The sequence below is a fragment of the Lentinula edodes genome (genome assembly GCF_021015755.1).
Source record: "Lentinula edodes strain Le(Bin) 0899 ss11 chromosome Unknown C8R40scaffold_2, whole genome shotgun sequence".
Lineage (NCBI taxonomy): Eukaryota > Fungi > Basidiomycota > Agaricomycetes > Agaricales > Omphalotaceae > Lentinula > Lentinula edodes.
The window spans coordinates 1,843,346-1,870,911 of NW_025764308.1; the positions used below are offsets into that span (position 1 = coordinate 1,843,346).

The 27,566-nt window shown below is 45.9% G+C and overlaps 12 protein-coding genes across 12 annotated transcripts; 6 read left to right on the plus strand and 6 right to left on the minus strand.

The window, feature by feature from the left end:
• Nucleotides 1-238: 238 nt before the first annotated feature.
• Nucleotides 239-2,856, plus strand: C8R40DRAFT_1081922 (uncharacterized protein). The gene is made up of 6 exons (XM_046227167.1): nt 239-661; nt 721-968; nt 1,020-1,130; nt 1,193-1,442; nt 1,496-2,555; nt 2,623-2,856. Exons 2-6 carry the CDS (start codon nt 722-724, stop codon nt 2,668-2,670), a joined length of 1,716 nt encoding a protein of 571 aa, XP_046091892.1. The 5' UTR covers nt 239-661; nt 721; the 3' UTR covers nt 2,671-2,856.
• Nucleotides 2,857-3,248: 392 nt separating this feature from the next.
• Nucleotides 3,249-4,844, plus strand: C8R40DRAFT_283235 (uncharacterized protein). Its single transcript, XM_046234588.1, has 4 exons — nt 3,249-3,441; nt 3,502-4,131; nt 4,198-4,228; nt 4,343-4,844. The coding sequence occupies exons 1-4, from the start codon at nt 3,408-3,410 to the stop codon at nt 4,527-4,529; spliced, it is 882 nt and encodes a 293-aa protein (XP_046091893.1). The 5' UTR covers nt 3,249-3,407; the 3' UTR covers nt 4,530-4,844.
• C8R40DRAFT_283236 (uncharacterized protein) lies at nt 4,843-6,298 on the plus strand. The gene is made up of 2 exons (XM_046234589.1): nt 4,843-4,929; nt 4,986-6,298. Exon 2 carries the CDS (start codon nt 5,232-5,234, stop codon nt 6,102-6,104), a length of 873 nt encoding a protein of 290 aa, XP_046091894.1. The 5' UTR covers nt 4,843-4,929; nt 4,986-5,231; the 3' UTR covers nt 6,105-6,298.
• Nucleotides 6,299-6,697: 399 nt separating this feature from the next.
• C8R40DRAFT_1081932 (uncharacterized protein) lies at nt 6,698-9,432 on the minus strand. The gene is made up of 11 exons (XM_046227168.1): nt 9,328-9,432; nt 8,733-9,266; nt 8,463-8,678; nt 8,279-8,413; nt 8,180-8,227; nt 7,989-8,126; nt 7,770-7,912; nt 7,622-7,706; nt 7,490-7,561; nt 7,330-7,435; nt 6,698-7,278 (listed from the first exon to the last, which is right to left on the minus strand). The coding sequence occupies exons 1-11, from the start codon at nt 9,381-9,383 to the stop codon at nt 7,144-7,146; spliced, it is 1,668 nt and encodes a 555-aa protein (XP_046091895.1). The 5' UTR covers nt 9,384-9,432; the 3' UTR covers nt 6,698-7,143.
• Nucleotides 9,433-9,464: 32 nt separating this feature from the next.
• C8R40DRAFT_283182 (uncharacterized protein) lies at nt 9,465-10,932 on the plus strand. Its single transcript, XM_046234587.1, has 5 exons — nt 9,465-10,014; nt 10,074-10,135; nt 10,189-10,313; nt 10,362-10,585; nt 10,641-10,932. Exons 1-5 carry the CDS (start codon nt 9,562-9,564, stop codon nt 10,719-10,721), a joined length of 945 nt encoding a protein of 314 aa, XP_046091896.1. The 5' UTR covers nt 9,465-9,561; the 3' UTR covers nt 10,722-10,932.
• Nucleotides 10,883-12,712, plus strand: C8R40DRAFT_1032969 (NAD-P-binding protein; the record flags this gene model as incomplete). Its single annotated transcript, XM_046223302.1, has 10 exons — nt 10,883-11,009; nt 11,070-11,223; nt 11,278-11,301; nt 11,352-11,402; nt 11,454-11,728; nt 11,789-11,926; nt 11,986-12,140; nt 12,203-12,258; nt 12,325-12,455; nt 12,519-12,712. The coding sequence occupies 10 exons, from the start codon at nt 10,883-10,885 to the stop codon at nt 12,710-12,712; spliced, it is 1,305 nt and encodes a 434-aa protein (XP_046091897.1).
• A 1,056-nt stretch (nt 12,713-13,768) lies between these two features.
• On the minus strand, nt 13,769-14,749 carry C8R40DRAFT_1165728 (uncharacterized protein; the record flags this gene model as incomplete). Its single annotated transcript, XM_046230739.1, has 9 exons — nt 13,769-13,800; nt 13,857-13,922; nt 13,983-14,045; nt 14,103-14,168; nt 14,227-14,292; nt 14,354-14,419; nt 14,478-14,537; nt 14,598-14,607; nt 14,675-14,749. 9 exons carry the CDS (start codon nt 14,747-14,749, stop codon nt 13,769-13,771), a joined length of 504 nt encoding a protein of 167 aa, XP_046091898.1.
• A 977-nt stretch (nt 14,750-15,726) lies between these two features.
• Nucleotides 15,727-17,042, minus strand: C8R40DRAFT_1081961 (uncharacterized protein). The gene is made up of 6 exons (XM_046227169.1): nt 16,926-17,042; nt 16,696-16,870; nt 16,557-16,641; nt 16,440-16,496; nt 16,327-16,389; nt 15,727-16,273 (listed from the first exon to the last, which is right to left on the minus strand). The coding sequence occupies exons 2-6, from the start codon at nt 16,774-16,776 to the stop codon at nt 16,104-16,106; spliced, it is 456 nt and encodes a 151-aa protein (XP_046091899.1). The 5' UTR covers nt 16,777-16,870; nt 16,926-17,042; the 3' UTR covers nt 15,727-16,103.
• Nucleotides 17,043-17,096: 54 nt separating this feature from the next.
• Nucleotides 17,097-19,405, plus strand: C8R40DRAFT_1034077 (uncharacterized protein; the record flags this gene model as incomplete). The annotated part of the gene is made up of 6 exons (XM_046223390.1): nt 17,097-17,262; nt 17,301-18,039; nt 18,091-18,237; nt 18,286-18,343; nt 18,404-19,173; nt 19,222-19,405. The coding sequence occupies 6 exons, from the start codon at nt 17,097-17,099 to the stop codon at nt 19,403-19,405; spliced, it is 2,064 nt and encodes a 687-aa protein (XP_046091900.1).
• A 76-nt stretch (nt 19,406-19,481) lies between these two features.
• C8R40DRAFT_1033778 (nuclear movement protein nudC) lies at nt 19,482-20,398 on the minus strand (the record flags this gene model as incomplete). The annotated part of the gene is made up of 7 exons (XM_046223367.1): nt 19,482-19,544; nt 19,597-19,638; nt 19,688-19,705; nt 19,765-19,786; nt 19,839-19,980; nt 20,043-20,240; nt 20,302-20,398. 7 exons carry the CDS (start codon nt 20,396-20,398, stop codon nt 19,482-19,484), a joined length of 582 nt encoding a protein of 193 aa, XP_046091901.1.
• A 24-nt stretch (nt 20,399-20,422) lies between these two features.
• C8R40DRAFT_1081967 (uncharacterized protein) lies at nt 20,423-24,908 on the minus strand. Its single transcript, XM_046227170.1, has 15 exons — nt 24,153-24,908; nt 23,955-24,097; nt 23,462-23,903; nt 23,241-23,406; nt 22,861-23,188; nt 22,770-22,801; nt 22,674-22,718; nt 22,596-22,619; nt 22,524-22,545; nt 22,265-22,466; nt 22,002-22,211; nt 21,774-21,941; nt 21,177-21,719; nt 20,880-21,122; nt 20,423-20,825 (listed from the first exon to the last, which is right to left on the minus strand). Exons 1-15 carry the CDS (start codon nt 24,849-24,851, stop codon nt 20,487-20,489), a joined length of 3,606 nt encoding a protein of 1,201 aa, XP_046091902.1. The 5' UTR covers nt 24,852-24,908; the 3' UTR covers nt 20,423-20,486.
• Nucleotides 24,909-24,978: 70 nt separating this feature from the next.
• C8R40DRAFT_1033681 (uncharacterized protein) lies at nt 24,979-27,480 on the minus strand (the record flags this gene model as incomplete). The annotated part of the gene is made up of 15 exons (XM_046223359.1): nt 24,979-25,372; nt 25,431-25,642; nt 25,789-25,893; nt 25,959-26,098; nt 26,163-26,188; nt 26,248-26,344; nt 26,408-26,501; nt 26,553-26,588; nt 26,643-26,666; nt 26,719-26,740; nt 26,793-26,829; nt 26,985-27,020; nt 27,076-27,157; nt 27,217-27,274; nt 27,395-27,480. The coding sequence occupies 15 exons, from the start codon at nt 27,478-27,480 to the stop codon at nt 24,979-24,981; spliced, it is 1,449 nt and encodes a 482-aa protein (XP_046091903.1).
• Nucleotides 27,481-27,566: the final 86 nt, after the last annotated feature.

Here is a 27,566-nt window from a genome sequence, read left to right on the forward strand (position 1 = left end):
TCCCTGGCTTAGTGGTCATGGTCAATTGTTCTGGTCTCTGAAGGATGGGTATAGCTGCCTCCAAATCGGGTCAGTAATTCGTATGACAATCCCGTATCCTCTTTCTAGCCTAGCTAGACGCTTCGGCGCCGCAGTGTCCGAGGGACCTGTGACTATCGTCGAGTATTGAGATCTATGAATCGTGCCTTACTGAACTGATGTGTTGTAGGATCAGTACCAGTGCCTACAAATAACTTGACCTTGGTGAGTATTATCGTTATCCATAATTACATTACATGTTCTGAAGTTTCCCCTTGTCACAGTCTGTCAACTCTACCGCCATTAGTGCATCGTCTGCTCCATCGCTGGTGTCTGCATCTGTGTTTTCATCTGTCAACTCATCATCGGCTGTCGTTACATCGAGTGCTTCCTTGGGGGGAGATCGAAATTTAACAATTTCCTCAATACTGTCCTCTTCACCCTCGTCCGTCGCCTTGTCAACATCCACGTCGAGTCCAATATCGAGCGCTTTTAGTTCCAGCTCTATTCAGAGAATAGCAGCATCATCCTCATCCTTGATTCAGACTGAAGCCGCTAAAGTTCCTGCAAACGCAACATTAACTAGTGTCCAACTGTCATCCCAGCCCACCACAAGTTCCACATCCGTTATCTCTAAGGCTAGGTAGGACCTTTGCTCGTTTCGTTTGAATAGATCAATTGACGGGAAGATCACGATAACAGTATGTCGTCTTCTTCTGCTTCTGTCACCTCCACGACAACTGGAAGTGGTGATGATTCGGCACCGACCAACATCAGTAACTCGTCGACTTCCTCCGCTTCAAGCACAACGACCGCCACCGCTACTACCAGCTCCGAACGCTTGAGCAGTTTATCTTCGTCCGCCCCCTCTGACCCAACTTCAAGTTCCCAATCTGATTTGCCATCAAGTTCTGGAACTTCTGCTGGTTCTTCTACACAAGCGGCGAATGGTATTCTTGTCCCCTCGACTTCATCCTCGACTTCTAACAGTTCCAGCAAAGGTCCAAGTTCTACTCCGCCTGTTCCATCTGGTCAATCTCAAAGCAGTGTGGATGGAGGACAAGTCGCTGCCAATAGCGCCGGTTCCATAGGAACAGCAGGATCCACCTCAGGTACGCAGTATGTAACTGCGTTCCGCTGAATTAATTTTCATGTATCAATGTCATAATTATAGTTGAAGTTGTCACTACTCAGACCTTCCCGAGTTCGACTGTGACAAGTACCATAACAGGGCACCCTGATTCCACGCTCTCGACACCTAGCGGGATCACCGTCTCCTCTAATGGGCGCCTCTCAACCACGTTCCCTGCTTTGATAACGGTTGTTTCTACGTCCACGAACGCCAATGGAGCGGAAACGGTTTGGACGTCGATTGTAGCCAACCCGACGAACGAGGTCTCAGGGGATGTTGCGGACGCTCATTCGTGAGCCTTTGGCTACTATACGTGTTCTAGAATTCCTGATCAATCTGTTTCAGATTCCTCCATAACGAGGGAGCAGTTGCCGGCGTATTCACTGTCGTTGGCATTGCGTTCACGGCCGCTGTGGTTGCGATTTTCATGATATGTCGTCGTAGACGTCGGCGAAAGATTAGAAGGAACCAATGGATCGATAATATCCAGAAACGTCTCCCTGAACCAGAGGATCCGTTTGAAAACCCCCGCGAGGCTCCAGTGATGCGTTCCATGAGCCAAACTAGTCGGAACGAGCAACATTACCACTTCCAATCACCATCCCCGACGACAGCCCAACCTTTCTTCCACAGCGGCAATCCGTGGGATATTGATGAGGAGTTCCGTTCACCTCCGGGAGGTATCGTTCAGTCCAACTCACTAGGCCTCACTTCGATCGATGCGACCCGTATGAGTCCGTTTAGCGACTCCCAGTATCCTCATCAGGAACATATTGGTTTGGCAGTCACTACCAGCAGTCCTCCTGCTCACCAGTCCCGCCCTTCGCTCGCTCAATCTAGTCCTTCGATATATCCTCCAAGTATACCTCTTCCCAATGACAATGCTAGTGTATACGAAGACATTGATTTAATGGGTCAATCCAATGAGCCGACAGTAACAATCCCAAACCCGTATATTTATCCTAGTGAGGCTGTCGCTGGTCCTCCGAGCCCGATCAGCCCCGGTGACGGACCGTTTGACGATCTATACAGTATCAAGCCTCTCGTGCCTACTCCTGTTGCTGGATATCCTCCGCCTCCCGTGGCATTGCCCGGGCCCAGGGCTTCAACTGCACCGCTCCGGCCTACTCGTTCGGCATTGCGAGAAGCGTCTAAGGTCAGGGAAAATCATCAAACCCTAGCCACTCCTCCACCTTCCCTTTCTGGACATGAGAACTCAGCACCGGACGTAACGGGTAGAGATGCGGACTCGCCCAGCCCCAGCGCGACTAGTGGTCTGTCATCGACTGAAGCAGTAACCCCTGGACCTCAGTATTCTTCTAGCACCCAAACTAATCAGAAACAGCGTCCTCGTTCTGCGTCCAAAAGTATAGAGGACATTGTAATGAGACGGACATTACTTGATGTAAGTTGTTTGGAGATGTATGATTCTCATGCTAACAACACTAACAACGATTACCTTCCCTTCGCAGGTTCGTCCTCGAAGTCGTGATAATGTACAAAATTCTGGAAGGATGTGATTTCTGATTCCACACACACTGAGTGTATGCTTATCATGATATATGGAAGACGGCCCCGTTGCGCTGATACGAGGCTGGGGCATGAGAACTTCAGGAGTTGTAATTTTACAATCAGCTGTATTTGTTCATTCTTGATGTGATATCTATGACTGCGATATAACGGCGTTAGACGTCGTGTTACACAGGAGTATGCCTGAAAGTGGGGAGATGAAGTCTTCTATCTCTTGTTCTTCGCCGACCAAAGAGCATTATCAGTTGTTGGAGCCCATCGAGAGCCATTTACTTGGTAGACAGCTGAAAGGTCGCATTTAAGCTAGAGCGACCGGATTTACATGCCTTTCCATGCTTTCTGTCGGTTTACGACAACGAAAAAAAAAATCGGAAAAAATAGGACGTTGCAGGAGCAGCAGGACTACGGTCGCAAGGTCTCTGACGATATGTCAAGATGTACCGAAAATTCGAGCACTGAGGCAGAACTAGAAGTCGAACTAAATATTTAGTGTAGCCTATAGGACTGAGGATAGCACTGGATAGCAAGAGCAAGCCTAGATTTTAGCCGCTGGTACCAAAAAAATCAGGAACGATGACATCGTGGTGGCTGTGATACCTGGCTTCCATTTCTTGTTCCAGCTCGTGCTGGATCCTTTTTTCTTCCTTACCTTCATTCTGTTGAACTGCATAGACCGAATCACGATTCCGGCAGAAAAACTGAGTTTATTGAAGTGTGCAATGAGGATATGGGATTAGGTCTTCGCCAAAATCCAACGACTAGTGAGTGCAAAATACTAAACAAATCAAAATATTGACTCTTTAATTTCTTCTGCCATTCAGCTTCAATTACTTCAGGGCCGACGACAACTGACACAGTCTCTTCAAGTACAACCGCCACTCCGGACTCTTCTTCCTCTCAATTAGAAGCAGCACCGACCAGCACTTCAGATTCGGCATCGGAGGCTTCTACTTCGGTGACCAGCACGGTGGAGTCTTCAACTTCGACAGAAATTAGCACGTCGGATATTTCAACTTCAGCAGTGACTAGCACCTCGGAGTCTCTCGCTTCCACAGCGACCACGGTGACTAGCTCTTCAGACACCCTTACCTCGACTCCGACTCCTACTCCGACCTCGACTTCGACTGTTTCCTCGATGTCCAGTACGCAGTCTGATACAAGTTCTGGCACCAGCCAAGACACCAGTTCATCCACAGCCACCTCTATATCGAGTAGTACCACGACTGACAGCAGTACTACAGATTCAACCTCTACCACCTCTACCACCTCCTCATCAACCTCCACTTCTAGCTCGACGTCCACTACGAGCACTTCCACTACTTCCACTTCTACAACCACAACTTCTACAACGTCTACATCTACATCTTCCTCCACGTCTTCAACATCGTCCACCACCTCGACAACCCCATCAACCTCATTAACATCGACTTCAACGGAGGATACCACAACAAGTTCTTCCTCCTCTTCCTCTTCCGCGGCAACTTCCACTAAAACTTCGTCTTCTTCTCCCATCGCAGCCGCCTCAACTCCTGCACAACCTGCGCCCACGTAAGTTTTTGCCATATCATATCTCAATTCGTTTGTTTCCATTGTTCACTTGAAACAAGATCGGCCTTTTCTTTGTATTTCTTTGTATTGAGACCGTTAACGCAATTTTTACAGAACGACCTTTTCAACTACGGTATTCGTTACAACCACAGATTCCTCTGGTCGTACAACAACATCCGCCCCGTCCCAAGTCACACTCACTTCCACCTCCACCTCGAACGGAGCTATCGTCACTATCACGGCTATTGGGGCCAATCCAACCTTAGGCTCTTCTTCAGATAGCGGGAAGAACAACTCGTAAGTGTTATATGAAACATGGCTCTTCCGTTCCTCTTTTTGGTATCAACGAGACTTCGGCCACCTCGCATTCGGTGTTCGTCCTACTCCGTCGAACTATGCTTTATCTGCGGCCTATTCTTTGCGGTATTCTGTTCCCGCGCCGCATAATTGTGCGCTGCGTTTAATACTAGCTGACGGGCTTCTTTCGCCTCTGATTCCCAGCCTCTCATTTGTGGCCGGATATCGCGCTGTCTAGCCCAGTGGAGCTGCGCCCGTCAAACGAGGCCATGCTTTCCAAGTCCTTCTATCTTCTTCTTATCTTATCTACGCGATATGTCAGAATTTGACCCTCCTACCCTCTTTCCAGGTTCTTGCAAAATACCCCAGCTGTCGCCGGTGTGTCTGTCCTGGTCGGATTAGCTGTTCGTATACCACACATTTTTTCAGATCATTTCTCAAGGACATTTTTCCTTATTAGGCAACGTCAATCATCATATTCTTGGCTTTCTATATACGTCGCCGGAGGCGAAGAGCCCGAATTGAGCACGACACCGCTGTCAGTGCGACACTCGCGGCTGCCGGATTTACGAGAAGGGCCCTCGATGATGATCTGGACGACGGCCCAGGAAGTACTGCTACTGGAAGATATAGAGACTCTGATGGCGATCCGTTTGGGACCAACAGAAGTACTAATCATTCCGCAGGAAGTGGAGGGGTTTTAGAGATGGGTCAACGGTCTTCGAGCCATCTTTCTGGCAGAAACTCGGCATATTCTGCTAATGCTGCAAACCCCGGCAACGGGTTTAATCCGTACACGGAATTCGGCTACGCGGTACCTATGGGTCCTCCTACTTCGCCCCCTGGTCATCCTCCGTCATCGTACGTCCCTCCTGGTGCTAGTTCAGGACCTGGGTACATCCCTGTGGCTAATGGAGAACGAGGTAGTCCTGTGCCGGGGCACTCTCCTGGACCAAGCATCGGTGGGAGTGCAGCGTTGGGAGAGAAAGGTCACGGGCACAATGCTAGTGCAGGCAGCTACGAGCCTCTTCTGGGTACATGGTGGGCAAGTCAAGGTCAAACTCAGAGTGAGAACCCTACAAAAGACGAGCCTCCTGTTGCGGCGGCTGAGAACAACCAGCGGGGTAGCCACGAATCTGGTGCTCCTCCCCCTCCACCTCGCAATCCACGTCGCTTGATCGATTCTCCTGCAGATCCCGGTACTCCCTCCCCACTGCCTCCCGCCGCGGGTCATCGAAATAAGCCCAGCGAAGATTTATTGGGACTTGGAGCGTTATCGTCCGGTGGTACATGGGGTGCTCAAAAGAAGACAAACGGTAGTGGGGTCAAGGACGACTCGTCCTCTGTATATTCCAATGACGACGACAATCACCTCGATGTCGGGAAGACGCTCCTAAATCGGGCTAAGAGTAGAGCACAAGGTCCCAGCAAAGCGAGGAGGGAAGGGACTGAGGATGCGAGTCTTTTTGGGGACCACGAAGATTACTCCCAGCGCGTCGGAGGCGGCGGTGTTCTTGGAGTGAGGAATGTGACTGATTTGGATCGCGAACGGAGTGTCCGCAGTAGCATGGATTCATAGGTTTAGGAAATTTCTTTTCGCACTTCCTTCCACACCTTGGGATTCCAGAAAAAAAATCGACGGACCTTGTAACAATGGCAATGGCTGTTTCCTCTTCATTCTGCCTTGTCATTCACAATTTTCGGTGTTGGGTCGATGGACAGTATGTTTCTCTCTCTTTGCTTCCATGTTCAATCATTTTTCTCGTTGTTCTGCTCATGCCACTTTCGTTTATGACCTTGCATATTACTCCCAAAGGACGTTTTACATGATTACCCGCATGTTCATATCCCTCTGCATCCACAACATATAAACGATATAAAGCTACATACGCATCTGCATATATCTATATTTACGAGTGTGTAGCTCCTACCAAGGGGATTCTACTGTTCACCGTTATATATGTTCATCACCTAGATTCAGTTGCTTCCTTCCATCTATTCACGACATGCAATCGGACTAGCTGGACTCTCCATATGTATGATACGTGTATACATCTCACTTTCGTTCTTCACTCTACTTACCTTATGTTTGTCTAATTATTTCAAGGTTTCCCTTCTCGAGATCGAACTAACGCACAATGCGGTGCTCAACAGATTATCGAATCCATTGGCGTTGAAGATAAAATTGCGTACGAGTGAAATTGCTAAAATAAAAGATGGATCCCAGATCTGTATACAAGCACAGGACTTTTGAGTGATGAGTTACGGTAAGGGCAAAAGAAAGGACTTCCATCTCAACTGCGTCAAGGGGGCAAGCAAAGAATCTGTTCATATTTCCATTCAGTATAAAAAGTAAGCGATCCTAAACATTACTATACCGGCGCCCAAAATATACGGCGTGTGTTATAAAAACACAATAATGGACTGGGTGGATGAATTGGAAGAGATGAGATGAACTGTCCCGTCTACCTGTTCACAAGAAAAAGAAAGAATAAGAGGAACTGTCAACCACAAACTGTCGACCTTTAGATAATTTGATTCGTTGTTTTTTTGGCTCTCCGGATAGAGGAATCGTTGATGTGAGGCATTGTCCCATCGAGGTTTTCGATAGAAATAACCTATTGATGAGCCTGCATAATCGCATCGGAGATGAACGCGGCTGACACTTGTCTTCCTCCAAACCAACGCGCGTTCAAGCCCTGAACAGCCTTCTTGGCGCTTTCAACAGAGTCGAACTTGACGTAGATTTCACCCTAAAGAAAAGAATTCAGCCTCCGTTTATTATAGTCCATACACCAACACACCTGAGTTTCTTTCTCGACTTTGATAGCTTCAACCGGGCCATACTTTTCCTCACATTCGCTTTTGACGTCATCAGCAAGGTCTTTATCCCAGTCCTTTTCGCTTTCCCTGGAAGCGAAAAGTTGAGCGGTAACTAAACAGAGATCAAAGCGCGAAACGCACTCTTCGGGATCAAACATATTCTTCAACAACACCGAGCGAGATTGCATAGCTTGTTGAGGTATGTTTAGTTTACTGCAAATGAATAGCATTCTGTAAATGAGAAAGAAGGGAGACAGCAGAACGAAGTCTTACGTGGGCTCTGGAAGAGAGGATGGTGTATCAATTCTAGCAAGTTTCTGCATTAGTGCCTGACGGGACGCTGCATTCAGATTACCGCCTAGACACACGAACAGGCTCAGTGTGACGTTTGAATAAAAAAAGATGGATTGGGTAAGCTTACCTCCAGATTCATCCAATGTATCCTGTTGGGTGTAACGAGTAGCTCCTTTCTCATGTACAGTATTAACGCGAAGCTGACGTCCAGCCAACTCGAAGCCTTCCATTTGCTCCAAAGCCATTTTGGCATCTTCGGCCCTTTTGTATCTATATAGAGATTGAGCACGGTGAGAATTTTTTTCTTCTAAACGTCTTCAAAAAAATATCAAAAGAAATAACTCACTGCACGAAAGCGTAACCTTTGCTGCGGCCAGTCATTGGATCCCTGTGGAGGTCGACGAATTCCAAAGCCCCAAAAGGCTCGAATACCTGCTTGATGTCGGATTCCGTTAGGTTAAAATGTAAAGACCCAACATAAAGCCTAATGTAGTGATCAAACATTGGGAGACTGAAGTTTATACAAAGAAAACGCACTGCATAGTTCCATGAGGAGCGTTGACACCAGGGGGCAAGTTCAGATTGCTGTGAAAAGAATTGATAAATTACCGAATAATGAGAAATTTCTGGACTAACCCATCGCCAGGATGAAGCCTGTTTCTCTCCGACTCAGTCAATTGAACCATGATGGGAAGACCCATGACCACTGTGCCTGTCAAAGCCATTGCTTTCTCTACAAGATCCATAGAGCGAAATTCCACGTAACCAATTCTAGAGAAGTTATTAGACTTGAAGCGAACTATGAGATGGAGAGACACACCCTTTAGAACGCCGAGAAAGCCTGTCAGTCACAATTCGTGAATCCATAACCGTATTTTCGCCAAGTTTCTCTTCAAAGAAGTAACCCAAATCACGAGCAGTCAACCGAGCGGCAAGTTGCGACACGAATACGGACCGTGCTTCGGAATCATCTTCTTTAGGTTCATCTGGGTTGTACGGTTCATCAACGGGGGTTTCATACGTAGGAGATGGACGTCTGAAAAATTTACAGTTAAAGATGAGCTCGGAAACATCACACAAAGATACTCGCCTGATTGGCGGAGACGGAGAGCGTCGAGGAGGAGGAGGGTTGCGCCTGTCATCCCTATACCGGTCCCTACCATAACGTGGACCGTCATCAAACTCGTCTCTAGGATCGCGAGGAGGACGCCTACGGCGGTCGGATGAGCGAGGAGATCCAGCAGACTTTACTGAGTCGTCGTCGTCAGTTTTCTTCTTCTTGGGGCGTTCCGAAGCATCTACTTCGTCGTCGTCGACTCGTTTTCTTCTGCGATCCTCTTTGTCTCGGTCATCACGGTGACTGCTATGTCTACTTTCACCTCTTTCACGATGCCTATCACTACGGTGACGGTCATAGTCCCGTTCACCACGTCGTCTATCCCTGTCCCGTTCGCGGTCCCTTTCGCGATACCTCTCTCTCGAGCGGTCTCTCTCATAGCGCTCTCTGTCAGGGCTTGGTCGTTTTCTGTCATCACGTCTTCGGTCCTTGCGATCACTTCGTTCTCTTGAGGTAGACCTGAGGGAACGACGAGTGTGTCGTGTATCCGTCGAGTGATTGCGAGAGCTACAAGATTGTTTATCATTGGAGCGATTTTTTTCGAAGGAAAAAAGACGGGAAAGCTCACGACTTGGGATTCGGAGACTTGTCGACATCCATCTTACCATTGGGAGAAGTAGACATATTGATAGATCAGGTTAAATACAGCAATAAGGTGGTGGTAAAGGTAAGGGAAAGGAAAATAGAGGTCACACGCAAGATGTTACGAAATACATTTGTGTCACACCAATTTTAGTCCCAGATTGGTCCCCTCGGGTCCTCTTCACCAACTGTCCATCGCTGTCCACTTCCGTGTTCGAAAATGCCTAGAGACCGCGATGATGATCGTCACGCACGTTCAAGAAGCCCGAAACGTGATTCACAAGGAAATACTCGAGACAGATACTCTTCACGACGCTCAAAATCCAGATCACCGTCTCGTTCGAGGTCGCCGAGACGTTCCACCAAATACCGAGATGTGAGTGGGGAAAGAGACTCCCATAGGGAAAGACGAAGCAGGAGGAGTCGTAGTCGCAGTGGAAGCAGAAGCCCCGTCACCAAAAGGCGTAGGTTCTCTACGTCTCCCTCGCGTTCAAGATCGAGAGACAGAAAGAAGCGGAAAGGTAGAGCAGACTCCGTCTCTAGTGTTTCATCCTCGGACTCTGAGCGGAGGAGGCGGAAGAAGAAGAAGGACGAAAAACGGAGTAAGAGCAAAGAGCGGGAGCGAAAGGAAAGAAAGGAACGGAAACGAGAGAAGAAAGAGAGGAAAGAGAAGGTGAAAAAGCTAGCTCCTTAGACAGGGAACTCTGTGTTAACTGTGGCCTCCACTTGTAGAAAAAGAAAGCTGGTGCCCACGCATCACAATGGGGCAAATATGGTATTATTTCCGAGGTCGAGTATGTATCTTTCCTGTTCACCATTTTGCCAAACTTAACTTCACGTATTTCAGTATCTTCTCAAAGACTTCGGAATTCCAAACATGGCTCGTCGAAGAACGCAAAATCAATCCCGAAACAATTTCGAAAGATCAAAATAAAAAGGAATTTGCGCGATTTATAGAGGACTACAATACCGGTGAGCGAATTCATTTTTCGTGACCAACAACCTCCTGATTCGAAGTAGCAACGCTACCGCATGAGAAATATTACAATATGGAAGCATATGAGAGGAGGATGTCTGCACTGCGTGCTGGAGAATATCTGCCTCCTGCAGATGATCATTACGACCCTTCGGCAGACATGAAAGCTCTAAGTAATGCTCACAAGAAGAAGGGCGCCGATAGCTCTACCTACCTTAGCAAGGAGCGTCTAATGGAGCTTAGAAAGGTGCAGAATGAGCGTGTGGAGGTTCGTTACTTGCCCTCTTCGTTGTTTCTGTGTTTGCTAATTAGAAACCTCCTAGGCCGGAAAAATGAAGTTGTTAGGCATGGACATTAAGCAGAATATGGGTGTCAGGATGGATGGCACAGTGTTTGACGATTAACTTGTTCTACTGGACATTGTTGTACTTTCCCCTGTATTGAAATGTAAATGCTGCTGCTATAGAGCTTCAAATTTCAAAGTCCAATTTTTCCCGACTGTATGTAACGTGGGTGACGTCAGAATCCTTGTACTTACCCTTCCACCTTTTTTGCAACAACTAAAATGGTGGATATACTCGTTCTCGGTGCAACTGGCGTTACAGGTCGACAGGTTACGCGTTATTTAAACTCCCACCCTCAACATTCCCAATTCACCCTGGCAATAGCCGGAAGATCCAGGAGGAAACTTGGTATCTACTTCGTTCAATGCGTTTGGCTCGTATTCGACTCATAACTATTGCCTGGAACAGATAATCTCATTTCGGACTTGTCTCTTCCAAAATCTATCCAGATTCAAGTCGTGGACGTAACAAATTTTGAACAAGTCGAAGCGTTAGTGAAAGATGCAAAGATAGTCCTCAATACTGTTGGTCCATACACGAAATGGGGATCTCCTGTTGTTCGGTAAATGGGATTCGCTCTAATTAATTGACATCACTGAGCTTTGATACCTTTCAGTGCTTGTGCTCGCAATGGTGTGCAGTTAGTGTGCATCCTGATGTCGGGCTTCTCAATCTCATTTGCACTTTCAGTTACGTGGATCTCACTGGAGAGCAGATATTCGTGAGGGATATCATAGAAAAGTGCGTTGTTGAAAGTTCCAGGTACAGCTTGACCATTGAACTATGTTCTAGGTACGATTACGTCGCCACTAAAACAGGATCCATCCTCGTCCCTTCGTGCGGAATGGACTCTTTACCTTCTGACATCGCCGTCCACATTGCCAATAAAGCTTTAAAACAACTTTCCAAAGATGCCGTCGAACCTCTGCAAATCGACACGTCTACTACTTCGCATGAATTGCACGGCGTTTTTTCGAACGGCACAATCTCGACCATACTAACAGCGTTTGGAAGTACTCCAAAGCACAAGCTCGCAGAATCATTGCGAGACTATTACCTTAGTCCAGGTGCGTTGCTTCTAGCTTCTCCACGCGCGTGCCGGACTAACGAGGATTTGCATATCCTAGTTGAAGGCAAACCATCTCCACCTCCACGTCTCAAATACTCCATGTCGCTTCCTAGCACCCGAGAGGCAGTAGTTGGTGGCTACTTCATGATGTCAAGTGCAAACAGAGCAATTGTACAGCGTTCATGGGGCCTTTTAGGTGAAATTAGCCTTTTCAGTCATCCAAGCAATTGACGCTAAGATGCTTCACTTACCTAGAATGGAATTCGCTGACGACTAAATCTACTGAGGCCAAGAAACAGCGATATGGACCAATGGTCTATGAGGAATTTATGCGCCAGAAAAGCACATTTAGCAGTGTCTTATTGACTTTAACATTACTAGTCGGGTTCAGTTTGATGACACTGTCTCCGGTTAGTCCCTCATATTTTCGTGCGAGGTCGCCATCAACCACTGAAACCTTTTTCTTCCATAGGTTAGATGGTTTGTCGGGAGACTAGGCATGAAAGAGACGAGCATCGATCTCGATAGGTTGGTTGATCATTCTGTCCTGATTGAGTTACACTCACTGACTGGTGGGCCGTGATACTTGAACAGACAACTTGAAAGCGGAAGTTTGGATGTCATAAACGTAACCACTTCCCTACCCTCTTCAGCGTTCCCAAAACCTGTGAAGGTCGAAACCACTATATCCGCCAAGGGTGATCCTGGATACTACCTTTCTCCGAGTACGTTTTACCTAATAACATTTCCCGAATCTCATTTAGATGCTAATCTCTTCGGGCCCACAGTCATGATGGCAGAAAGCGGGCTCGCTTTGCTGTTGGACAAACCAACGTTACCTGCGCTGGCGAAGAATGGAGGTGTCCTGACTCCTGCAATAGCGTTGGGCGATGTTATCGTCAAACGGCTTCAGGAATTTGCCAAGTTTGATATCAGATGCGAGGTGGTCGATGGAGCTGGAGAAAGTCGCAAAACGATTTAGAGCCGCAAATAGACTTAATCATTGATACCCTCGTATTGCCGTTGTGTCCACCTCTCTCCACATATAGAAGGATGCTTTTATCACGTATGATACATTCCTAATCGGATAGAGCGCTCATATTCTGACAATGCAACGGATGTATGCTAAATCAAAAACAATGAACTACTATGGTATTTATGGATATGCACTGTGCAAAGATATGCAACTCGTCAAAAATGCCTTTTTTCATAAGCATCCCTTGGCTCTAGCGCTTTGGGGATTTTTTGAGATAATCATCAGATATTATACTTCATATCTAGCCTATAATTTCATCCATTTATTGAGTACCAGAAGGAATACCTTCGAGACTGCATTGATGGTTCCCATCAATCATCCAGGAACAGAGGGTGAGCAAGATATAAGGCTTAAAAAATGCATGGAGGTCCAAGACAATATTCCGAAGGCCCTGAATATGAATTTTGAAGGGCATAGACCTAGTGGATGAAGCATGACAAGGAAAATAAGAAGAAAAAAGTGCAATCATACCCGGGTTAAGGCCGACCGGTTGCATATCCTTAATTTTGCTCGGACATTGCCCGACACCAGCAGGAAATTCACAGAAAATCCCAGAAACTCACAATAGCCGTGTTTAATTATGTGGAATCCATCTATCCAATTTTTTTAACAGCAACTGCAGTGGTTCAAGGTGGGCAAGAGATCCCGTCTTATTTCGCATATCTTAAATTACCATAGTAGCATTGCGTGGATGAAACACAAGAAGGCGCACTGACAAAAGATTACAGATCATAATTTAAATACAAGGGAGGCCAAGCTCCAGAAGACTACAAGCTTATACGAAATCGGACAGAGGTGACAACTAAATATAGAAGACAGGAAAGCGAAGTCAGAAAAAGAAGTGAAGTAGTACAGGCAATATCTCCAAGGGTTCACTGGGGACATACAGATGGAAAAAAGGCACAATCTCGCCAGGGGCTGTGAGCACCCCACCATAGATTCTGGCTCATCGTGAACGAGCCAAAAAATATTTCCCGATTTTTCTGCCTTGACGCGACGTCCTCAGATGGTACGTTTGAAGGGCACAATTCCACCTAATGAGAATACTTGAACGTCGACAACCTCATTAAGACGTGAAAGAGATACTAACCGGTGTTCGGAGCTTGAACGGGTTGCTCGTCTGGAATTTGCCTCTTTCCATAGGGCTCAATCTCACCTAAATCAAAAAAAGTACTTCTCTGAGTTGCTTTAACTAGAAATCAGATAAATCCCCGACCATTGGGTGCGCTACTAGCCTGCTCGGCTGGAATTTGCCTCTTGCTATAAGGCTCGATCCCACCTAACCCAGAGATTATTCAACTGAGTTGATTTGACTGGCATTGGAAAGATCACTGACCATTTGGTGCTCCAACAGGCACCTCTACTGGAACGGTTTGCCTCTTACCATAGGGCTCAATGTTACCTAAAGAAAGCCTGAGCAGTAAGATTTCTTTTGACTGTAAATCAGATAAATCAACGACCATTCAGAGATTTAACAGGCTCCTCGTCTGGAGTTTGCCTTCGGCCATACGGTTCAATGTGACCTGCTAAAGAGAGTTCAAAACTCAGAGCTGATTCTATTTGCGAATTCATGGAAAAAATGCTAACGAGCAAGCCCCTGGACAGGCGACTCGACTGGAATGATTTGCCTCTTGTTATAAGGTATAATGACACCTAAAGAGAGTCATCCTCAAGATGATTTCTACTTGGAATCTTAAACCAGATCACTGACCACCAGGTTGTTGAACAGGCTGCTCTTCTGGAATGTCCCTCTTATAGAAACCACCGACATCTATAAGAAAGAGCTAGTCAGAGCAGGTTTTGTAATTTGGAATCAAAGAACATCACTAACTGTCTGAGAACTGGCGTGGGAGGACAGACCCCCGTACGATATATGTCAGCTTGACTAAACAAATAATGTGTACTTACGAGCAGAGGGGAGGCCGTTGCCAGAGTGGCCAGGCCAAGAGTTAAGAGGGCGTAGACAGTTGTGCGAGAAGGCATTTTGAATCGGATACGAGATTCGCCAGGAGTCGAAATCAAACAACACTTGTCTCGAAGCAGAGGAGGGAGGGAAGAGTAACGAAGAGAAGTAGTGAAATAACGAGTTTAAAAGGGCTGGCAATGTCCTCATCTGGAACCACCTACCTCGTATTGCCTTTATCCTATCCTATCCTATCACTGCCAGATATAAATCGTGAAGCAGTGAAGGTTATGATAAAATAGAGTAGAATTATAGTTGGAAAATTATGTGTGCAAAAGAAATGCGCTTTCTACGCCGTCCTGATTTAGCTAGTCACTCACTGGAGTCCGGTGGCACCTAGTGGCGGGTTTTCAAAAAACTTAGAAGCGGGATAAACCTGTGAAGGTGGAAACCACTATGTCTGATCCTGGACTTCATATGCATGGAATTCTTCGAAGTACAATCTTCAAGTTTCATGACCCTAAGATCCAAGAGGTTGTATTGCGAAAGTGGGCTTGCTTTTGAATTACTACATATCTAATTCTGGTGTTGCACAAGAGAAAAAGGCGGAGCTTATCCACTTTGAACGACGTAGCCTATACATAAGTAAGAGCTGCTTAATGTAGCGTTAATTCATGTCAAAGCTCATCAATATTCGATAAGTGGACCCATCTTTCATTCTTTAATTCCTTGCTCATATAACCTCGAAACCAGGACAGGATCCAGACAAATCAGTGTAGATCCGTGTTGGCAAGGTCGCATGGGGCATCAAGGTATTTGACTTGCAATTGAGCATGGTCCAGGGCAAAGTTGCAGAAATCTGACTTGGCCATGCTTACTTATTTGGCTTCGGTTTGTCCCCAGATAGGCTGTCTTGATAGATAGATATACTCGGCTCCGTCCAAAGAAACAGGGTCCTGCATTAGTCACAGTAAGGTACAACCTGTTACAACAGATATGTAGATTGAAAGGTAGGTAGGTAGGTAGGTAGGTTAACCGACACGGTCCCATTGAGGAACAGCCGAAAGATTGATACAGCGAGTTCAACCAGCATGCATGATTTCTGAGAATTGGTTTTTTGTTCTAAAAATAATTTCTGTCTCAGTCTGATGAAAATCGCTTGCTAGGGCGCTCTGTGCCCATGACCAAGTGGTCGTTCAATATCGGGGCAAATGCTGAACCTCAGGGAACAACATCCTCTTCAGGTTTATACATGTACAGTTCACACCACTTTTATCATTCCTCCTATATTCCAAATGAAGACAACCAGTGCACGACGTACGTTGAACACAAAATACGAACTAGCCGTTATTCATGTTTATGCAGAATGTCGGTAACGTCCTTCTACAAATCATGACCTTCTTCACTGGGTATTCCAATACCTCTAATAGAGAACTAGTACGGTACAATGTCGCCGGGAGTGAGTGCCTTCACTGGAGATTCCACAGGTATAGTGGCTCTGCGTGCACGAGACGGCACATCACGGTATTGGACAATGTTACCTGGAGTGTCCGCCTTGACTGCGACTTCCTCGGGGATGGTACGTTTGTAGGGCTCGATGGTACCTGTTTAGGATGTTTAAAAGCGGTTCATTTCAGATAGAAAAGGATTTACTAACCAGATGGCGATTTCACAGCCTGCTCAGTCGGAATTTGTCTCTTGTCGTATGGTACGATTGTACCTACAAGCGCGCTTAGAATGAATTTTTATTCGGGAAAGAGTTTAACAAACCAGCTGGTGATTTGACAGCATTTTCAGTCGGAATTTGTCTTGGGAGATACTGAATACCTAAACAATATAATTTTCAGTACTGTAAGGGAAACTCGTACAGATGATACGCAGACTTACCGTGGTCTCTCACAACAAGGTTTTCACGACGGTACACTTCGATAGTGTCAACAGGTCCAAGACCACCCCTACGAGCGAACTGGAGCTAAAGCAGGATAGATTAGTCAAGCCAACGAGATATACAGCAGCAGACACGCACCGGCATGGGCAAAGGCGAGGCGGTTGCCAGACCAGCCAAAAAGAAAGCCATTAAGGCGCAGATAATCGTACGAGAGAACATCTTGAGGGTCGGAAAAAAGTGAAGATTGGAACGAGGTTTGAAAAATGAGTGCTAGAAGGTTCCTGCTGCCTGGCAAGGAATAAATGAAAGTAAACTACGTCGTGACAAGGTTAATAAGGCTTTAGGAATGGAAGAATGACTAGGCTCACCTGGAAGTAGAGGAGGAAAAGAGGAGTAAAGGAAGAGGGTGAAAGAACGAGTTTAAGAAGGCTGGCAAGGGTGTGTACGTATCATTTATAGCTTTGATGGTCGCCCAACAACCGACATGTCGTATTTTCGTTTTTCACACGTTCAAAGTTTTGGTTCCTTTCTCCTCCAACATGTCGGACCCCCGTTTTGCTAGGCTTAAAACAGATCCTCGGTTTCGTCGTCCCAAGAAACAGCAATCTAAAATCGTTGTAGATGACCGCTTCAAGTCTGTTTTTGCACCCTCCAAAAACAAAAAAAGCAAGGGCAAATCTGGTTGGCTAACAGCTGTATCAATTGGTTGCCTTGCGCTCATCATCTCGTTATTTTATCATCAGGCCGCGTGGATAAATATGGACGTCCTGTCTCTGATGATCATGACCAAGAAAACTTGAGGCGGTTCTATCGCCTTGAGAACGAGGAATCTGTTGAAAGTCAGCCTTCAGCGTTGGATTATGCCCGTGGTGAAGTTCTACTTGAATCCTCCGATGAAGAGGAAGAACAGAATGACAGTGATGAAGAAGACACCTTTGTGACTGTTGGACAGGATTCATCGCGCCCTATATCCATCAGGAATGATGAAGCGGAAATAGATCTTAACGAATCAAATTTCGAGGATTTAGATGCTCAGGCTGCCGCATACAATGAATCCAACCTGGAAACTGATACCATCCCAGAGGCCTCAAGGACTAATAGGTTAGCGATCGTCAATCTTGACTGGGACCACGTTCGTGCAGTACATCTGTACAAGATATGCTCATCTTTGGTATCACCAACGGCTTCGGTAGTTTCTTCCTCCTCGAAGACATCCTTTGGTTCGGAGAAGCGGCAGCGGAATGTGAAGAGTAGCGCTACTACTGTCGTTCGTGGTCGTGTTCTCAGCGTGAAAATCTATCTTAGTCAATTCGGAAAGGAAAGACTTGCTCGAGAGGAGAAGGAGGGCCCTCCGCCAGAGATCTTCAAAAGAAAGCAGGTCACTGATGATGAAGAGGTTACAGATCAAAATATTATACAAGTCGGTGACGAGAATGAATTCGATGAGGATGCTCTGAGGAAGTATCAACTCGAGAGGTTGCGGTACGCTGATAAATATCATTTTACACAAGTTGTGGCTTATACACTCAAAAGATATTATTATGCTATTCTTACGTGTGACACTGTCGACGCCGCTTCGCACATTTACGATGAATTGGAGGGCACAGAATTAGAACGTTCCGCCAATGTTTTTGACCTGAGTTTTGTTCCGACTGATATGACTTTCGAGGATGAGCCCAGGTGATTGTTATTTGCACAACTACTCATGCACTTCTGATGATCAACTAGAGATGAAGCTACCGAAGATGAGGGTTCTGCATATAAAGGCGTTGATTTTGTCACCGATGTAAGTTCTGGGTCCATCCATCGAATTTTTCCAATGAATTTAACTTTCGGTTTCGCGCAGGCTTTGCGTCATTCGAAAGTCAAACTCACCTGGGACGACGACGATCCTACTAGAAACCAGATGACGCGTCGGAAAATTTCACGCAAGGAGTTGGAGGAAGCGGACTTCAAAGCGTATCTTGCTTCTTCGTCTTCAGAATCCGAGTCTGACGGTGAAGACAAAAAGAAGTCAGGGTCGCGAGAGAGACTGCGCTCTCTGTTGCTCGGAGGTGGGAATGACCTACCGGAGGGCTGGAACGACGGAGATGGGGGTGGTGATGACGGCGACGTTGATATGGAGGTGACTTTTGCACCAGGCTTGTCGACAACGAACGAAGACAAGGAGGAGACGACCCTCGAGAAGTATCAACGCAAAATGAAGGAGAAAAGAAAGAAAAAGAAGGAGCATGGATCTGCGAAGGCTACTGAGGACGAGAAACAGGTCGTGGGAGCTGATGATTTCTTCGCTGCTGCAAGCGACGACGACGGTGAAATCAATTCTTCGGATAGAAAGAGCGGAAAGGTGAAGGTGAAGAAATCGAAGACACAGGATGTCGCCACTGAGAATGAACTATCTCTTCTTGTTGGGTCGAGTAACGTTGAGCCTCAACATTTCAACCTAAAATCGGTTATCAAAGCCGAAAAACTAAAAGGGAAGAAGTTGAAAAGGGGGAAGAAGAAGGAGGTCGATGAAGCTGAGTTGCAGGAGGATTTTTCCATCGATGTCAACGATGACCGTTTCAAGGCAGTTCATGAAAACCACGACTTCGCCATTGATCCTTCTAATCCTCAGTATGTTTCTTTCTCGAGGTTAATGTCATCGTACTGATCTATCTTCAGGTTCAAAAAGACGAAAGCGATGAAAACCTTGCTCGATGCTCGCTCGAAACAAAGAACCAACCCTTCCGATACACAACCACAGGATGAAAGCAGCGGCCAGAGCCTACAAAGTCTCGTAGCAAGCGTTAAGAGGAAGAGTACTTCTTCGGTTACACCGATAGTTGGCAAACGTCGTAAGCTATAATAGTACATGACATTGCATTCGAAAAAACGAGGAGTCAATAGACATAGATCGTCCCCTGAGATTTGTTACATTTTCTTCATGAAATTTTGGCATTGGAAAAATCGAGCTCGGGATGTGCGGCCTGAAACTTTTTAAGAGTCTGTGAAGGGACTTTGAGTCGCAACTAAAAAAAACCGAGCAAAAACCCTGACCTCCATTTTCTTGAGCTCGTCAGATGTTGGCTTCCCCATTTGCTGCGACATGGTTGAGTCAATTGTCCACAGTAGAGAGAAAAGAGCAAACCTTCTGCTGATTGTCGAACTGTTTATTGATACAATGAATACTCACGATAGCATTTCAAGACTAGAACTGCTGCTTACCATCATTTTCTCAACCATACCCCTACCAGATGTTTTGATCAGTTTCCGGATATATTGAAAGGACTTCCACGTACCTGGTCTCCCCATCCAAGTCGCTAAGCTTGCTATCGGTGGGCTCGATCTTTGTCGTATCGATTTTGGGATGGTGAGTCAGAACGTTCTCCCACCATTGCTCTCGGTTTAGCTTTTCGATGTGAACAAGGACCGTATCGTCCTCTACAGTTGATATCAGTATCAAGAACATCAGGAGATAAAAAGTAAGACCTAGTAAAACTCACCAAGGGTCCAGGTACTGTCCTCCACTTTGATTTCTTTGCAAAGCTCGCCTTCAAGTATCTTATCCTTTGCACCCTTTAAACCAAGGCTGAGCTTTTTCTTTTGTATCACGACCGCAAGATCTCTTCCTCTTGTACCTTTAGGTACGGGAACGTGAACATCAACTTCTCCAAGCAATTGTGTCCATTTGTAAGGTAAGGCTGGTGAGCCCTAGTTGATCGAAAACTAATTGCATTAAGGTCGATGGTAATCAACTCCTACCAGCTTGTTCAGCTACTTCTCTCTCCCTATCAGCTTTGTCTTTGGCCTTCCTCTCTTCCTCCGACATTTTATCGTACTCTTCCACGGATGTAGACATCGAGATGGACGTTTAGATATGAAAAGGGCAAAACCCTAACCTAATTGAGATTGATTTTGTATGTATGATTCTACCAAATACTACAAATTTAAGAATGTACATCGTCAAGTAAGATATACCGTCCATTCTGCAACCGAACGTCAATTGCGACACCGGGGGAAATTGCACCAGCCCTCCACAGAGGGGTGATACCGAACCAAGCTCCGAGTTTAGAGAAGAAATTCTTCCTTCGCCATCGATGGTGCTGGAGGGTATCCGTCAAAACACCTTCCCATTTGTATTCCGGGCGCACAATGATAGAAGAATCATCATGATCCGTTCCACCACCAGTCCCCAGCATGGAAGATAAACCTTCCAATTGTATTTCAAGATCGACGCCATCCATATCAAGTTCAGATTTGTCGTCCCCAAGGTGAAATAGAATAACCTACAATGAACCTTGTTTGTATATGATATATGTCGAAAATAAAACTGCGCTCACTTTACTGGATCCACGGAAGGCCGTTTCATTCAAGCGAAGGTATAACTTATTCAAAAATCCACAATAGAAGAAATCCCCTCGTTTGGAGGGCGTAGACAGCAAACCACGCTGTATCAAAAACGACTCCAAAATGGGGCGAGACAAGGGAGTATACGCGATCGATGTTGGGTAATATGGATTGAAATCAACCTCGTGTAACTGGAGGTTAGAGATTGTACCGTGATTCCTTCGCCATAGATCATCCTGAGGAAGATAGTAAGTAATCACGGCAACACGCGGAACATATAAGATAATGACCCAGAATATGTACCACCAGGTAGCAGTCTCTGTAGTGGACACAGCGGATAACCGAGCATAAGCAGTTTCGAATATCTCGTCACTGCCTACCAGGAGCTGTCGGACTCGAAGGTCGCGTTCGAACTCGAAAGCGCTTCGTGCTAGCCTTGTCGTAGAACGAGGGTGGTCATATACATTTGGTAAGAATTGGTAGCTCAAGACTTGCGTTTTGCGGCGACATTCTACTTGGTGATGCCGTCGATAAGAGGAAATGAGAGCTTCCAGCTTTCCCAATCTTGAGAAGATCACGTCTTCGTTCAACGCCAAGAAGTGAGCAAGTGGAGGAGTCAGCTCAAAATCTTCAGTTAATCCAATCAGATCGCCATCTAAAACAACCTTCCTGTCGTAATTTAACTGTACTTGAAATCCGCTTCCCAGTTGAGTTTTGTCCCAGGTGAGATATCCGTTGCGTTTGATTCGAAGGACACAAGTATCATAATGAACAGACATGTCGGCATTGTATCTTTGTCTGAAACAGCAACAAAGGTATTGGGCCCCGATGGACTACACATACCAAACCGTAAGAACGACTGCTCGAAAAGGTTCGAGCACACTTACAGAGATATGGTTATAAGGCCACCGTACCGTCTGCCCTTCAAGAGCCCTCAGAGCCATCCGAACCTCACGTTTCCGCTGAATTTGACGGGAGGAATTTTGAGCAACATATTCCTCCAATTTCCTGAGATTTCGGAGAACGACTAGTTTACCGTTATCGTAGCGCATAACCTGCAGCGGAGGAACGTTAATAATCAATGCTAGTTGATATTTGGAAGTGATAACTCATACCACGGTCGGTGGAAATGGAATAAACCAAGCGTTGCCAAAAGAGCCCGAACATCCTGGAACTACCGTATCGTCGGGATCTTTCCAATAAGAATCGGGCCCGATAAAATGATTCTGGATTTCTGCCTCGACACGCCTGTATCGTGCAAAATCAGGACCTGAAATTAGAGTAGCAGCTTTACGATATTCGAGTGAACCGATTTCGCGGAGGATCTGTGTCATGGTGATCAGGAAATGAAACGGCAATGAAAGCAGGAAAATTGTACCTTCAAATTTTCCACATGTCTCTCACCAGGCGAACCAGCGAAACCTAATAGATACGGAGGAAATTCGAAATCGAGGGCTTGCGCAAATGTCATGGTCTGTTTCGAGGGAATCTTGCATTCTGGACTTGTGAGGATAAGGGTAGTGATAGATTCTTGCCAGATTCTTCGTTTTACGTGTGGAGATAGGTACGATATAGCGAGGCTGAAGGGATATAACGTCAGAAAGTTGAAGCACTACCCAGATTGTAAGAGCCATTACCGCGGGGAGAAAACATCGATGCCTTGAAAACCACGTTAGAGTAAGAACACATCGTTGTCATTTCGTACTCACTAAAATCGATACGCCGAGTAATTCCTAAAGGAACGATAAGAACAAAGACAGAAGATATGAGTGTGATGATGCAAATACGTTTCACGAAACGCCGTATTGGGGATAGATTTATTATAGTGAAATCTATGTTAGAAGTTAGTCGTATCGAAAGAAATGAGGTTCATATGATATTACAAAATGTTAAACCATAAGTTACTATATATATACTAGAATAGATTTCTATGAGCATTGACACAAACATGACGGTGGAAATGAAAGTGCTTACACATAAAGCACATAGCTGTTGAGGATGTCAGTTCCGGGAACATCCAAGGCGACTAATAAGGCAACTAGGGAGGTTGACAAATAGTTCATACGTGATACCCACTCGCCGGCGTTGTTGGTGGGGTCAAGGAAAGGACCGAGGAAACATTGTGCGAGGAAGAATCCAAAGGTGCAGACAAGTAGCAACACTTGGCGTACAATGGGTGTCACGGTGCGAGAGGCAGAGCGGAATAGACAATTATCAGGATCGATGACCGCAACTATGACTAGCGTGCTTAGTTTCGCGAATAGGTAGGTGGACTCGTAGGTTCCCCAGCCCCTACGAAAACCTATTGCAAAATTGTGAACAAGAAATAAGGGAATATTGTTAACAGTGTTAACCTGAGTATAAGAAGACGAATGGGTTCTGATCTCGGGAGAGGACGCGATGGTATTCCACGTCCATGTCCGCCTTTGTCCGCGGGCGACCTAACTCAGTGAATCGATCGACACGGGGAACGGAGTGCTTGATGACGCGTCGCAACATTATCGGAAAGGTTATCGATAACTGCAACGAACAGTGAGAATAAAGTGGCATCTATTGAATGAGTCAATTTACTCACCATGCCCACAACTATTGCGGAAAGGATGATCAGTACAGGAGCATAATTGATTTCATCTTTCTTCATCGTTGTAGTCCAGCAGAAATCCAAAGGATCGCGATATTCACTTGTAGGCCCAAGGGGAGCTACGACAGGTGGGAAAGAAGTAGCGTTGACATAAGGATTTGGGACCACCCAGAGATCGTCGGACCATACTAGAACATGTATCGCCATGATACTCATTGGCAGGTAAATCACCGTGAGGAGGAAAGTTACAACAACGGTTCTCCAATGCTTTCCTTTACTTCGCTTCTGCAAACCTTCCAGTCGATTATAGCGGTCGCAATGGCGCGCGCGCTGTTGAAAGTAATAGAGCAACCCGCTTGCGATGATCATAAAGATGACCAAGAATATGAGCGACTGCGTCAAAGTGGACGCGAAATTCAGAGCAAGGACATTGGGACTGCGCAAAAATCAGGAGACATTTCCAAAGAGTAAAACGCGCGATACACACATAGTACCGAGGAAAAGCGTCCTCCATTCATTTGCTAGATCCTCGCCCGTCACAGGTACGAAAGTGCTCAGTATGAGTGCAAACACCTGAACAGTGTTAACAACTCCCTGGAGACTGTAGTAAGTAGCAATAGCGCTAGATCCCTGAATTTCAATGTTTAGTGGACAAAGCAACGCAAATAGACTGTGTGTTACTTACAGTCAGACCCATAAAAAGGCTGACTGCGGCACCGAGCGATGTTTTCCTATTCCGCCAAAACGGTGGTATCTTAGAATTCATCTCCATATCCTCCAATGACTGGTTTGAATTTGCTAGTTTATCCATTGGGGGGAACATAAGAGGTTTTGAAGACGTTTTCTCGCCAGAGAACGGAGGTTTTGGTAACGAAGCAAGGTAAGCATCTAGTTTGGGAAGATGCAAGGGTAGAGCATTCCTAGCAAATACCTGTGTGGCGGGGACAGGGTTGTGGGACGATGAGCCTACGAGTGTTGATGTGGAAGATATGGAAGGCTTGGGGCTGATAGAATGGGAAAGGGAATGCTTTTCAAGCAGCAGCAAGCTCTGAGACTCCGAATTCTCAGCCCCATCACCAGCATCCTCAGAACCGTTGGAGACCAAAGTGTCGCTACGGGGTATTGAATCTGTTATATCCAAGGTCGTTAATTCATAATGATTATTCTTCGTTATTGTCGTAAAATTTGTCGTGGCAGAAGCATAAGGATCAGAGAGTACTGGTTTGGAGGTACCACTACGCGGAGGGTGTCGGATAAATCGTGCAGGGGATGGAGCAGGAACAGTAGCCAATGGAAGAGGGGAAGGAGCGGAAGCACCTTGGTCGGATGAGAGGACAGAAGGAAGAGAAGCATCCTGTTCATGAGCCATGTTCCCTTTGCGCATGCATCGAGTTCGCGTAGGTCTTTTCACCAACTGCAGAACGAAGAGAGAGTAACAGGGGTGGAGCTTAGATTACCTAATGATAATGATACAAGTACATCAATCTGTCTATTTTTTGGCGTCATGAACTTCAAGCGCTCTTATGATTCTTTTCTTTTTCATCATCTCCAGAAACTTTATGCAGGACCGATGAAGTCGCTTTCGCAATCCCATGAGCCAATTTCCCACTCAAAGACCGATGCTCATGAAGAGGGTGCGGTCCAGGGCCTTTATCCGGAACCTCGCTCTTCAGCGTAGCAGCAGCAACAGTCGGATTAAACGGCCAGTTCTGCTTAACTTCTTCCTCCAAAGGCAAAAGAATACCTATAAGCTCGGGATGGTCTCTGATATCTTGCGCCAACGCTGGATACAGGTCCTTCTGGTGTAGAACAGACGGGTGAATCTTTTCATGCGTGGTATCGTCGGTTTTGGTTGGTAAAGGACGTTGAGCTCTTATTGAAAGTGCGAAGATACCAGTCTCTGGACTGATATACTTGATAAGCACAATTGAATGAGATGGTGGATATGGCTTTTTATACGCACTCATGCGGCTTTTGAGTTCCCCAGGGAGCCATCGGGTCAAGAAGACCGCCTAGGTATTTCATATCCATCGCAAGACTGTCGTTAACGTGCGCCTTGTAGTCATTAAATAGGTCAGAAATTCCAGTGTGGATATCCAATTTCAGGATGTTACGTACCACCATCCATGTCAGACTGATATCAGCCAAGTCATGGTCTTTATAACCACCTCCAACCTTTGGAATGGGTGAGGCAAGGATCATATAAAACGACAAACCAAACTTACATCCGAATGACAGCCTGCCGGGTGAAAACATCATTTAGCAATCGAAGAAGAGTGTACGATCGTAGATGTACTTGCCTGTGAACCAATACTGTCAACAAAAATCATTGAGCGACTGCCAAATATCAAGATACATTCACTTACTTGTTTCAATATCTGACCCTTCTTCCTACCTTCTTCTTTTTGTTCGAACTTGGCACACACCTGTAACGAGAAAAATTGAGCCTTACCGAAACTTACTCTGAAAATAATTCTGAAGGGAAACTTACGAAATCAGCTCTGGTCTCGTTCAACGCAAGCGCCTGGTAAGCGCGTTCGATATGCGGACCAAGCAGTCGATCTGGGAATCCGAAGAGTCGCTTGAGTTTGGGAGAGCGCATTGTTATTTCTTCAGGCAATCCAAGTGTGCCTATTGGTATAACCCGAATTGGTTAATGGAGCCAAAGAGACTCGAAAATTATAGTAGTACTTACCTACAGTTTCGAAAACTCCGAGGCATCTAAGTAGAAAATTTCGTCAAGACTGTGTGGCCCAGTTTGATGTGGAAAAATGGCTGACTTTACAGAAAAATCTCTACCTCCTGCATACGCCCTACGAATTCCAGCGGAGTTAGGGCCGTTCCATGGAGCCAATTGAGCGTTGAGCTTTTGCTTCTCTGTGAAATGGCATTGACATTAGAACAAGACAGTGCACTTAATAATGTCATCAGAACGCGCACCTTTCTCATCAGTGGTTTTACCTAGGTTCTGGTATGCAATGAAGATCCCAGCGAACGAATCCATGTTTTGGCGATCAAGGATACCTATCGCACCCTATACAACAGTTGTATTCCCTACGAGTTCCATGAAAGAAAAGACACAAACGATAAACATAGCGACCATTCGAGCAGTATATGCTCCCTTTTATGTGAGGAATTAGTCATATATTCGCTGAATTCAAAAGCATGAATCTACCCTAGAAAAGCCGAAGAGAAAGACCTGACGACTTATAAGTGCTTGCATTATATGTATTCATGAATCAGAAAAGCACCTCATCTCCTGGGTAATAGTTACTAAACGCGAAGGTCGGTTTATCAAGTTGATTGGTTTGGACAAGAAACCTACTGGGCAATGAACGCATAAGCTTCTTCAACTTTGTCGCCTGTATGAAAAGAGGAATGAGCGATCATTATAGACGAGGCAGAATTAACCACAACGCGACCTAACGTGTCTCCGGTAGTTCCTGAAATGCGTAGTATGAACGGGTAAGAGATTACGATATATGCGCATAGTGCCTATAGTGCCTTTGCCACTCACCTTCAACGTATTCGGAATAGAAATTGTCCGCGGAACCTAAATTCAATTGAGGATCATCATTTAAATCGCGATTGGAAGAAAGATTATGCACCGATCCCGGATTGGTAAAAGACGATTTGCGGGGTCGGAGGAACTGTACGAAAGTCTTCGTGCTCTATCGTTCGGGCGAGACGCTACGGTATTGAGTTCGATTCAGTTATTACAATAAGGATGTTGCCATGAATTCGCGCACCAAGACGTTTGTATATGACAGGCGATTCTGTGTTGTGACACCTGGTTGCAGATTAACGCTTGGACTCATTCGGAGGGCTTCATCATCATATCACGTACCATCTTGCCATGTCCTGAATCAATCGAATACAGAATCACTGAGCAGGGTTTCTCTAATATTACAAGCTATGAGTCCTCACCCATCACAGCAAACGATAATCCTCTTTTTCACTCTCCCATTCTTCAGTGGACCAGCGACAGCATCCAAGGAATCAGGATCAGTCATGACGCGTTGTAAGCTGGAGCGCGTCGATGCGTGGTCTTCGTCGCCAATGGAAGAAGGCTCTATGAAAGAATGGGTCTTTGTGTATT

Excerpts from the sequence above, each read along its gene's own strand:
- C8R40DRAFT_1081922 (XM_046227167.1), top strand. The coding sequence starts at position 722 with ATGTCGTCTTCTTCTGCTTCTGTCACCTCCACGACAACTGGAAGTGGT. Across the intron at positions 969-1,019 it reads TTCTACACAAGCGGCGAATG|GTCCAAGTTCTACTCCGCCT; the intron begins GTATTCTTGTCC and ends GTTCCAGCAAAG. Across the intron at positions 2,556-2,622 it reads TGAGACGGACATTACTTGAT|GTTCGTCCTCGAAGTCGTGA; the intron begins GTAAGTTGTTTG and ends TTCCCTTCGCAG.
- C8R40DRAFT_283235 (XM_046234588.1), top strand. The coding sequence starts at position 3,408 with ATGGGATTAGGTCTTCGCCAAAATCCAACGACTA. Across the intron at positions 3,442-3,501 it reads TCGCCAAAATCCAACGACTA|CTTCAATTACTTCAGGGCCG; the intron begins GTGAGTGCAAAA and ends TCTGCCATTCAG. Across the intron at positions 4,229-4,342 it reads CCTGCACAACCTGCGCCCAC|AACGACCTTTTCAACTACGG; the intron begins GTAAGTTTTTGC and ends CAATTTTTACAG.
- C8R40DRAFT_283236 (XM_046234589.1), top strand. The coding sequence starts at position 5,232 with ATGGGTCAACGGTCTTCGAGCCATCTTTCTGGCAGAAACTCGGCATAT.
- C8R40DRAFT_1081932 (XM_046227168.1), bottom strand. The coding sequence starts at position 9,383 with ATGTCTACTTCTCCCAATGGTAAGATGGATGTCGACAAGTCTCCGAAT. Across the intron at positions 8,228-8,278 it reads AGGCTTCATCCTGGCGATGG|CAATCTGAACTTGCCCCCTG; the intron begins GTTAGTCCAGAA and ends TTCTTTTCACAG. Across the intron at positions 7,562-7,621 it reads TCCTCTCTTCCAGAGCCCAC|TAAACTAAACATACCTCAAC; the intron begins GTAAGACTTCGT and ends ATTCATTTGCAG.
- C8R40DRAFT_283182 (XM_046234587.1), top strand. The coding sequence starts at position 9,562 with ATGCCTAGAGACCGCGATGATGATCGTCACGCACGTTCAAGAAGCCCG. Across the intron at positions 10,136-10,188 it reads GGTATTATTTCCGAGGTCGA|TATCTTCTCAAAGACTTCGG; the intron begins GTATGTATCTTT and ends CACGTATTTCAG. Across the intron at positions 10,586-10,640 it reads TGCAGAATGAGCGTGTGGAG|GCCGGAAAAATGAAGTTGTT; the intron begins GTTCGTTACTTG and ends GAAACCTCCTAG.
- C8R40DRAFT_1081961 (XM_046227169.1), bottom strand. The coding sequence starts at position 16,776 with ATGTTCTCTCGTACGATTATCTGCGCCTTAATGGCTTTCTTTTTGGCT. Across the intron at positions 16,642-16,695 it reads CCTCGCCTTTGCCCATGCCG|CTCCAGTTCGCTCGTAGGGG; the intron begins GTGCGTGTCTGC and ends ATCCTGCTTTAG. Across the intron at positions 16,390-16,439 it reads TGCTGTCAAATCACCAGCTG|GTACAATCGTACCATACGAC; the intron begins GTTTGTTAAACT and ends GCGCGCTTGTAG.
- C8R40DRAFT_1081967 (XM_046227170.1), bottom strand. The coding sequence starts at position 24,851 with ATGCGCAAAGGGAACATGGCTCATGAACAGGATGCTTCTCTTCCTTCT. Across the intron at positions 23,904-23,954 it reads ACGCTTTTCCTCGGTACTAT|TCCCAATGTCCTTGCTCTGA; the intron begins GTGTGTATCGCG and ends ATTTTTGCGCAG. Across the intron at positions 20,826-20,879 it reads CCTTCCGTGGATCCAGTAAA|GTTATTCTATTTCACCTTGG; the intron begins GTGAGCGCAGTT and ends GGTTCATTGTAG.